Source organism: Microtus ochrogaster, unplaced genomic scaffold (assembly GCF_000317375.1).
Source record: "Microtus ochrogaster isolate Prairie Vole_2 unplaced genomic scaffold, MicOch1.0 UNK23, whole genome shotgun sequence".
Taxonomy (NCBI): Eukaryota; Metazoa; Chordata; class Mammalia; order Rodentia; family Cricetidae; genus Microtus; species Microtus ochrogaster.
This window is the reverse complement of record NW_004949121.1, coordinates 106,858-118,216: the sequence shown is the minus strand read 5'-3', so window position 1 is coordinate 118,216 and position 11,359 is coordinate 106,858. Positions and strand designations below refer to the sequence as shown.

The window sequence follows — 11,359 nt, the reverse complement described above, 5'->3', positions numbered from 1 at the left end:
CCACAGGGCAGGGAACCCTGACTGCTCTTTGGACTGGAGAGGGAGGGGGAGAGGAGTGGGGGGAAGGGGACAAGGGTGGGAGGAGGGGCAGGGAAATGGGAGGCTGGGAGGAGGGGGAAATTTTTTTTTCCTTTCTCAATAAAAAAAAAAAGAAAAAGTAAAAAAAAAAAAAGGCACAGCCAGAGCAGGTTTCTAATACTAGTCACAGGATGGTTATCTTACAGTCATTTGTCAAGGAAGTAGAAAACATAATCAGATATGCCGTATACAAGAGATTCCTTTTGCCATGGTCCAGTCACACCTATTCAAAATGAAATCTACAAAAGGGACATAGCAGATGGCTTAGGGTATAAGTTCTAAATGAGGATACCTTCTCTTCAATGATCTGGGAATAGATGGGGACACTTCTAACTAAGGGTGAGTGAAGTGCTTTTGGCATCCATTATGTAGTGACACAAAAATCTGCTAATCACAACTAGGATGAACAGAAGAACATCCATTTCCTCTCATCCCAGCACACAAACATGGGTGTGCTCCAAAAACAATACTTTTTTGCTTTAAATCTCATCACAGTCAAAACTACAAATTCCCATAGTCAGACTGATGACTATCTTGAATATCACCATAGAACCTTCGTCTGAGGACAGATGGAGATAGAGACAGAGACCCACATGAGATTACTGGACTGAGCTCCCAATGTCCAGATGAAGAGCAAAAGGAGGGAGAATATGCCCAAGGAAGTCAGGATCCACCCACTGAGACAGTGTACCTGAACTAATGGGAGCTTACCAAAGCATGCTGGACTGGGACTGATGGAGCATGAGATCAAATTTGACCCTCTGATTGTGGGTGACAATTGGGGCAGACTGAGAAGCCAATAATAATGGCACTGGTATTTGTCCCTACTGCATGTACTGGCTTTTTGGGATCCTAGTCTATTTGGATGCATACCTTCCTTAGCCTGGCTGGAGGGAGGAGGGCCTTGGACTTCCCATAGGGCAGGGTACCCTGCCCCTCTTAGGACTGGAGGGGGAGGGGGGAAGGGGGAGTGGGGGAACTGGATGGAGTGGAAATTTTAATTCCTATTATTTATAAAGTAATAAAAACCACAAAACTACCAATTCTTGGTAGGCATTGGTCTATCAAAAGATAAACTCTCAAGTTCCTGTCCTTCTTTCCCCCCAGAAAATTGTTATTGAGTGTTCACTAAAGTGACCTTTTTCAAGTCAAAATATTGTTGCAAACACATTATTTTAACTATTCATAAAAACCAAGAAATTAAAGTCAGTTGAAACAGCAAAATCACAGTAGAAAGTGGCCTTTTTTGAATGAGCCCATACTGTTCATCACAGAGTATGTTAGGCAGTTTCTGTGCAGTGTTCTGTGGTCCTTGAAATGAGATTGGCATATTTTCACAAAGAGTCCTAGTTTCAGTCCTAGTTGTAGCTGAATGACTCATGTAACTGGTCCAAAATATTTTCCTTCTACTTTATTCAATATAACAGGAATTAGCATCCAAGAAGTTGCTAACCAACAGATGAAGTGATGGTGAACATTTAAAATATATGTAGGAATACTATTTGTTTTAAAGAAATGAAGTTAAAAATATTCAGGAAAATTGATAGATAAAGAATGTATATTGAGTTTACATAGTTTGAGAAAGAAAAACTTTCTCATCTGTGGAATCTAGCCAGCAGACATATATACACAAACAAATGTCCAAGTGAGTACATTATAACATGAGGGAATGAATAGGAAAAGTTAAAGGTAAAGGGTTTGGGGAAGGAATGAATGCAGTAATGAACATGACATATGAAAGTGGTTATAAAGTGAAGGTATTTGATTCATGCAGGATTTTCATCATTCTAGTAACAATTGGATCTTTCATTGACATAATTATCAATAAAGAACAACTGCAATTATCTTTTCCTTATTGAAACCATAGCATTTTATTATAGTAAAAGAAGAAATTGGGAAGAATGAAAAAACAGAAATCACTTTTGGTCTCAATTTTTCTTGAACTGATATATTTCTCTAGTAAACCCAGGACCAACACTATAAACACAGTGAGAACAAACATGTAGGCTTTCTCTCTTTTAGCTGGCACTAACTTTCCACGGAAAAACACCTCTACTTGTTCCTCTAATCTTCACTCTGCTATTTCCCGTGAAAGACAAAGGGAAGAAACTAAGAACAGATACAACTTTAAATCCATTTATCCAACTGGGACACACAATTCACACAGAAATATCACAGGCGTGATATCTTCAGTCAGAAGTGGAATATAGAAACAAACACAGTATAACCATCTTCATCATAGTGGAAATTGAATTATCATTCTCTATATGTGACACCCTCTTGAAAGAATAACACATTATTTTAGAAAACTTTTCCTGTTCTCACCAAAAGCTTGATTTAGGGAAACTTATTTGTACATTGCAATTGTTTATTATATTCCCTCCTTATTAAAGCAAGTGACCCACACCAAGTGAATATGTGTTCTCAAATCCAGTACCAAAGGATAGAGAGTACAAATTTGCTTCAAATTGGGATGACACTCATTTGCTACCACACAACACCAGAACCCTTGGATATTGGGTTTTTAGAACTGGTCAAGACTAATTAGCTACAAAAAGTACAGGTGGGCTTGTAGAAAGCTTCCTAGGGTGAACTGAGTCTCTGAACTTGGAGGGAATTCTTCTGATGATATCACTTTAAATAAAGCTTAGGTCATTTGGGCACTGAAGAGAGTATGATAATGTGTCCTCATTTAGACATTTTATTTATTCTTTCATAGGCATTAACCAAAGACTTTGACTTGACATATACCCAACTAGCTTTCTAATAGTTTCCATTTTTGGGGCTCCAAAGAGCAAAATAAATTTTGAGCACCAAATGTTTGTTGACACCTTTTTCATATAATGTTGCCTCTCTATTTGAGTAGCTTATTTTGATCCATTTATTATGTTATTTGATATTACTATGCCCTTTTTGGGATGTGGAAGCTGTTGAGATTCTATGATACTATACCTTTTATCAACAAATATTCTCAGTAATAGAATTATCAAAAAGATACTTCATGAGCCTTCAATTTTATCTACATTGTGGTATATAAAACATTGGCAAAATCTCTTAGAAATTGTGTTCTAAAGGATTTATGATTCCACAACTCTTACCACATGGTTCACACAATTCAGTAAGGCAATCTGGATGGACTTTCAATTCTGTTCTGCAAGAGTAGTGTATATTCTGAGATGTTCCTAGGTAATAAAAGTCTATATATAAGGCTATCTGTCTGTCTGTTTATCTATGTATGTCAGTATATGTGTGTGTGTGTGTGTGTGTATGTATACACACACATATATTAGGGGTATGTGAGTGTGTGCAAAATTTACTACAGCTTGGAAAAGCAAACCAATTCAGACATGTTGTCCTCAAGCTGGTTATATGGTAAGTGTTTTAACAACCAGACAGTAACCTGGTGGATCATATGTAATTCTTGGTGAATATATCACATATTTACACATTCAGCGTCTTTTGTTACTTTCCAAAAAGCAATGCCAGGCTTATGGGGTTGTTGTAAACTATGATTAGCACTTATACCTTTAGCAGCTACAGTGTTATAAACTCAGTTCTTCATCTCACCTACTTGCACTCCCCAGAGTGTTGTCCACGTAGACCTAAGATGGGAACACGATCGGCCTCAATTTGACATAAGGCCCCTGCCTTTCCTAGATTGAACGTTGATGAACAGCATATGTGGATTTGTTGTTTCCTAGATGATTCGTAGGAATGGGGAATTTCAGCTCCTTCCGTTAAGGAAATCTAGTTGTTTTGTGGTGATAGAAGAGTGACAGGTGTTCCTTAAGTCTGAGGAAATTGAAGGAAGGAGGGGTATTAATGGTTTTCTGTCTTTCCAAGTATCTTCTGTGTTTCTCACTCCTGGTGAAGATAGCCTTATAAGGCCATAAATAGGGTTTCAAGTGTCTTACCCACACCTATCTCACTCACCACCTTTCATGATTTGCCTAACTTTACAATGAAATTCGGCTGGGGTCAGACCCTAAGTCACAACACAATTATATCTTTCTCTTTTCTACTGTGAATACTTTTGGTTGCTAGTAGATCGCCACTGCTCTTTTGCTTGAAAAAGTCAAACAGTTCAGTAGATGGTTCTTATGCTGTCACTCTAAACACAAGTGAAAGGGTTGAGTGTTCTAACAGGATTTCAAAACCTATCATCTTATAGCCTGGAAGGTCACATGTCCTTTTCTGTCAACATGAATCATTTACAGGCTCCATTTGCAACATCTCCCCATTTCTAAGTATTCTGCCTGTTCAGTGTTTTCCCTGTGCACTAGTAGATCTTCCTTGAAGGAAAACCAGGCAATGATAATTTTTGCTACTGAATAAGTATCATTCTTACACCAGATATGTGGTCTGTAAGACCCACAGTGGCTTTATGAAATGCTAACTCTAAATCAGATAGGCCTCACACATTCTGAGGGCTCTTTCAAATCTATCATATTGCCTGCCATTGTTGCAGCATTTTTGTTTTTGTTTAGATAACTGATGAATAATTGATCTTACAAAGAGATAATTCATGTGGAATCCACACATAATAAATGTGCCAGCATCATGTTCCTAGGATAGCACTTGGGCTAACTATATAAGCTTGTACTTGGCTCTAATTTCAGAATTTGTTGCATCTAAGTTTTAGGATTAAGGTTTAGTTAACGCTATTTCTGAAAAATGTTTAATTTTGTTTTATAAAATGAATTCAAAAACAACAGATTATTATGTGATATTATTGTTCTATTAATTTGGCATGCAGTAGTAAAGCTATCAACTATAATTTCTTTTTATAGCAACTCAAATAACTATTGTGCTTATAATGATAGGAAGTAAGTATAAATTCTACCATGTTATAAAATGTTAAGAATTTGTTAAAAAATAATTTCTTTTAATCTGTTTGTGGGTATTTATAAAACAAAGCTATTCAATTTGATATACAATGGTTTCATTAAGTAAGGAACATTATGTAAGGATATAACATGCATTATGTAATAACACTGTAATTGCTAGTATTACTTTTTAATACGTTGATGAACATTATATAAACCATAATATTAGTCTAGTCAATGGTGGCTGTTGAATACCAATTTAATATTATTCTATTCTAAGATATTTAAATTTTTCTCCTTTACACATAAAAAGCATGTAAGTAGATTTCTATAAAATGCTAAAAGATATTAAGCGTTTTTCTCTAAATTGTGGCTCACATAAGTATGCGGAAGAAGCACTGTGCTATAATACTAAACCAGACTGAGAAGTCAAGGAAAAGTGAGTAAAGGGATAAAATCAAAGGAAATGAGGTATTTAATCTATGTATATAAATAGAGGTTAATTATACATGTGGAAAAGTGTGAGATGTATGAAACATTAGTAGATGCAGCACCTGAAATTTTCATTCAATATGGTATAACTATTAGTGAAAATAGGAGGTGTTTTAAATCAATGGTAAAATGCCTCAGATTCATTCCAGATAATTTATTACAACATTTTGCTATCTAAATTAATAAAAGTATATGATATCATATAAAATCACTGGGGAGAGATTCTCATAACATGAGAAGTAGAAGAAGACAAGATCTCCTGAGTAAACTGGGAGAATGAGGACGTGGGAGAGGGCTGAATGGAAGGGGAGAGGCAGGGAGGGAAGCAGAGAACTTAAGAACAGACAGGAGAACCAATGGAATCGAATAGAAGACCTAGATATTAATCCACACACCTTTGAACACCTGATTTTTGTCAAAAAAGCAAAAATTATCAAATGGAAAAAAAGAAAGCATATTTAACATGTGCTGCTGGCAAAACTGGATAACAACATGTAGAAGAATAAAAATAGACCCATATCTATCACCATGCACAAAAGTCCAAATGGATCAAAGACCAAAACATAAAGCAGGCCATACTAAACTTATAGAAGAGAAAGTGGGAAATACACTTGAATGCGTTGGAACAGGAGACCACTTTCTAAATATAACCCCAGCAGCACAGACACTGAGAGAAAAATTAACAAATGGTACCTCCTGAAACTGAAAAGCTTCTATAAAGCAAAGGATATGGTCAACAAGACAAAACAACAGCTTACAGAATGGGAAAAGATCTTCAGTAATCCCACATCAGACAGAGGTCTGATCTCCAAAATATACAAAGAACTCAAGAAATTGGTCATCAAAAGAACAAATAATCCAATAACAATGGAGTTCCTTTTGAAACAAATAAGGAGATTGTTATTTATATGTGTTTGTCACTCTTGTCTCCCGCCACCTCTGCCATGAACCTTTCTCTCTCACCAATCCATATCCTGCATTCATGCAAGTTTGTTTGATGTGGTGGTAGCTTGTTTTTGTTGTCTTTTGTTTTTGGTTTGTTGGCTTGTTGTTTTTACTTTTGATTTGAATAGTTAGTTACAAAATCAAGCTGAGTTTGAATAAAAATGTTCAAAAAGGAGCAGCATATATGCCTTTCTGACTTTTGTTCTTAACAAACAGTCTCAACTAAAACAAAGAAAAATTGCAAAGGAAGATAATATTAAATATCAACATATTGCCTAAAACTTATAATTGTTAGTTATCACAAATTTTCTATAATCAGAGTTCAGTGTACATATACAATAATGAGAATTAATAACAACTAAAAGGAATAACATATCTCAGTTAAGGAAAAACAAATGAAAGAAAGCATAAAACACGTGGTTTTAAAATTGGCATTTTTGTTTTGTTTTGTTTTTTTCCAACAAATTTCTCTGTAACTTTGGAGCCTGTTATAGAGCTTACTCTGCAAGCCAGGCTGGTCTCAAACTCACAGAGATCCACCTGTCTCTGCCTCCCATGTGCTGGGATTAAAGGCATGCACCACCACTGCCTTTATTGATATTTATAGTAAATTGATATTTATAGTAAAATATTGTCACATGAAAACATACAACAAATTCTTCTTTAATGTTAATATTATATACATATGCATATACATAATCATAAGAATTCAAACATACATGAAGAAATTCCATAGCATTTCTCAACAATACCTATACACAAATTCACCTGGTGAGTCTATAAATGTCTATTTACAGGGTCTCATCCCCACCACCTTGAGTAGCGTATCTGCAGCAGAAGCTGGGAGTTGTTGGATGAAATAGACAAACATTTCAGTTAGTTTGTCTACACACACACACACACACACACACACACACACACACACACACTCACACACAATTTTATAAACAATGTCTATTTCTGAGGGACTCACCACTTCTTAGTTCAATTTTCAGGTATTGTATTACTAAATACAATAGAAAAAAAGCTTAAATTCATCCATTGCTGTCTTCACGGGCCTTTTTTTTTTTTTATGCCACGTTCAATTCCAAAACATCAGTATTGTTTTATTGATTTATTCTCAGAGCAAATGTAATGCACAATTCATATAAACTGATGGATTTACCATTCATGTTCTTATAAAGCTGTAGTATTGGAGAATAATTCCTAGTTCACACTGAAGATTGAGAGCAAAATTCACATTAGGCTTTGCCTGAAGTATGGAGCAGAGACCTTCATCTTTTTTATCAATTTCAAGAATGATTCCCTCTCTGTTTACTTTGAATGAAGTGATATTTTTATTTTGTTTGGCATTGCTTAATTTGAAAGAATTCAGAAACCATTAGCTTTCTTATTAGTAGAGGAAAGATTAACTATGCTTCAACAGAGGCCAATTACTTCTGATAATAAAACGGAGGCAGTGTTATGGGAATATATTTTATGAAAATCACATATGCTCCAGACATTTTTTAGTAAAACTACATTTGAATTGTTCTAATTTGTCCGTTCAGGTTTTATTTTATTTTTGTATGTGCAAGTTTAAAATGTTTTGTTGATGACTTTGTTAAAGTTCCAATCTTCAGTGTTTGAATTCCAATATTATAATTTTGATTAATATGACAATATTATAATTAATAAAAAGATCACTTTTTAAAAACATCTTACATTTTTAATGTTTTAATTATTTTCATTGTATGAGAGTTTTGCCTGAATGTTTATCTGTGGATCAGTGTGCCTAGTAACTGTGGAGACTAGACAATAGCATCGGATACCATGCATTGGTTATACAGAAGTTATGGGTGATTGTACCCTGTCATGTGGATATCAGGAATCGAACCCACATCCCCAAGAAGCACAAGTGTTCTTCACCACTGAGATAACTTTCCAGTCCAACTAAGTCATACATTCTACAATATCATGATTTTATAATTTATCTAAAATCTTGTACCCTATGAATCCCTCTTTCTTATCCCATCCAGGCATCAGATTCTGCCCCAGTATAATGACTTGCCTCTTCTTAGCGTATGCAATGGAAACATCATTTATAATTTTTGTTCTGTTTGCTGCTAAGCTGATCACAATAAACAAACTTGGGAGAACTAATTACACAATCTGAAAAGAAAACACCTAAATAACAGAACTGCTGGTGGGGTACCTGCAATTATATAAGCTGTAGCATCATTTCATTCACTCTGCTCACAGCGTCTATGAATCAAAAGGCAGAATAAAGATCCCATGTCTCTGCCCTCAACCATTTTCATCTTCTGCTTAGAAGATTTTGGAAAAGATAATGAGCTGACCAATTATCAAGGCGTTCCCTCTACAATAGTTTACTTGGTGCAATACATAAATACATATGTATTAATATAATACTTAACATATATGCAGTGTCTAACTTTATTGCTTGAACCAGTTTTTTATTCTCATATTCTTAATAGGATTTATAATTGCAAAATGCAAGAGATGCTTCAGTGAAATATTTCTCAAAGTTTATAATAGTTCCCCAAAGCCAAAATATTCTAAAAGTAAAAAATTCCAGAATTAACTATACAGTAATTAAAAAAAAGGCATAAACTAAACTGAGTCTATCTTAAAGACCTCACATATACAATTTATCAAAAACACATAATTAATCCTTCATGGGTGCATTACTATATGCATACATTAGATATTGTTTGATGTGTTTGTTACCTGATGGGAATACTTGATTGTAAAACAATAAATTCAGTAATGAACTATGAGAATTAATGTAGAGGCTGTAAATCTCTTATCCCCAACCAAAGAACACACATCAATTTCTCATCTAAGCTAAGTTATTAAACACTAGTGAATCCTATAATCTTATGACATAGTGACTGCGACCTCAGAATGATGTAGAAGAAAAACCTGGGTCATTAATGTAGAAATGTTACCAAATCTGGCTTTAAAAATAATCAGTTGTGTAAAATTGGTCATATTGCTGTTACTTCCTTAATATCAGTGCTTTCTAAAGGATTCTTGGTCACTTAATTAAGATGATGTAGGAGGTTAGATTTGAGACTTTCAAAATAGTGATTTCAGTGTAGAACTACTGTTGTTATTGCTGTTACAGCACTAATTACTATTAGTGGTATTCCCGGCTTTATCCATAGAAGAAAATGAAGGAAATATTGCTTTTCAGTGTTCCACATTAACATTTCAAAAATTCTCATATAAAAGAAATAAATTCTCTTGAGATTATATTCCTAACAAATGATGTCATAAGTATTTCTTAAAAGCAAGTAATGAACTTACAAAAAGAACCGCGCAAACAGATGGTTGATTAGTTTAAGTTAATTTTTGGATCAGTTACTTTTTTGTGGCTGTGTCTAAATGTCTGACATGAACCTCTGTAGTTTGATTTTGCAGAATTTTGTGGAGGGATGAGGTCTACTGAGGTGTGGGATGTAGATCATCACAACCGAGGCAGCTGGTTATGTTATGCCTGCTCTCAAGAAGGAAGGGGATTTAAATAAGGAAGTGGGATCGTATTAGAAAATCGCCAATCACATTCCAAGTGGCATATTCTTTCAGGGTGACGCTATCTTCTAAATATTCCAGAACATTCCACAGCAAAACCAATGCATAGGGACCACATTCAAGCACACGAGTCTCCGGGGTCATGTCACATTCAAAGCACAGCACGGATCAACAGGCATTTTTTATTTTATACTGAGTAAATAGAGCAGTCCTCACCTGCGAAGAGTAGGAATGGCCATCGGAACCACAAACGGGGCTGCCATAGGCCACAGGGCAGGGCTTACAGGTGGATGGCCGGAGACCTCTCCCTTGCTTATGGCTTCCTCCTACTTCTTTCATACTGCTGGCATGGAAAAGACATAAAACAAACAAACAAAAAAAAGAGCCATACTTAGTGCATTCAATTTTCAGAATTAACTTTATGTGAAACCGCTTTTTCTGGTCTACCATAATGATTGAGCGATTGTCTCTTCACCACAGTTATCTCTGCACACTGTTCTTCATTATCTAGTGCTATCTTTTCAGATTCCTCAGTTCTTCCAATGAACTGAGATTGGACTTCTCAAAAGTTTTGTGTTAGTCACAGAGAGTGTGGTTATGTTACTTTATGTACATTCTTTAATTTTTAGACACGAAATAGGTTCTTGATAAGCCAGAAGCAGCACCTACTAAAAGTACAGATTTCTGGAACGTTCTACAAGCTTGCCCTTGTAGTATCTTAGAAATGGAAAAAAAAAAAAAAAAGAGAGACACCCGACTTAATGCTTGCTTAAAAAGGAGAGAGCTGACTTAGAAGAAACAGCTACAAAGTACCAGGAATTTACAGCATCTAGCAATGTTTAAAGAGCCAAATTACTAGATTTATTGACAACAACCCCCCATTGCTGTGAAGTGTCTCAAAATGGACTCCTTAGACTTTGATCTAAAATAACTCTGGGAAATCCATTCCTATTTTTAATGCATCACAAAGACTCTTTCCTCTTGTTTACACTACTCATTTCCTTGCCTATTTGTGGAAACAGTTTACACAGAAAGAAAAGAACTAAGAAATGAGAAAGTGACTGGGAATCTATACAAAGACAGATCCTTGTATAGAATGTGGTAAGTCAATATATATTCATTGTAATTTTCTGTGCAGAGAGTAAGCCGATGTCTCTTTGACACAAAATGTTAAAAGGACTATGTACTCCTTCTCATGATTTTGTATATGTTAATGATTTTTATTCTCTAGGCTTTATACTAGGAAAACCAGCTTACAAAGTGTTGCAGCTAGACAATATTAAAAACAATACACCATAAGGAATTATATCATAGGAGAAGAAATTTATGTTTCATCTGGAATATAGGCTTTGAAATATCATATCTATCTATCTATGTATTTATCTATCTGTCTGTCTGCCTTTCTGTCTATCATCTATCTATCTATCTATCTATCTATCTATCTATCTATCTATCTATCATCTATCTATCATCTATCTATC

The 11,359-nt window shown here is 35.1% G+C and overlaps 1 protein-coding gene across 2 annotated transcripts in view; it reads right to left on the bottom strand.

The window, feature by feature from the left end:
* Positions 1–11,359, bottom strand: part of Spock3 (SPARC (osteonectin), cwcv and kazal like domains proteoglycan 3) — a 204,411-nt gene that overhangs the window by 109,669 nt on the left and 83,383 nt on the right. Inside the window, exon 2 of one of the 2 annotated variants that reach the window (XM_013354008.2) lies at positions 10,095–10,221. In XM_013354008.2, coding sequence (XP_013209462.1) covers positions 10,095–10,217 — 123 coding nt within the window. In that variant the 5' untranslated portion in view covers positions 10,218–10,221. The remainder of the gene's footprint in view (positions 1–10,094; positions 10,222–11,359) is intronic. The other variant, XM_005367743.2, reaches the window with a different exon arrangement.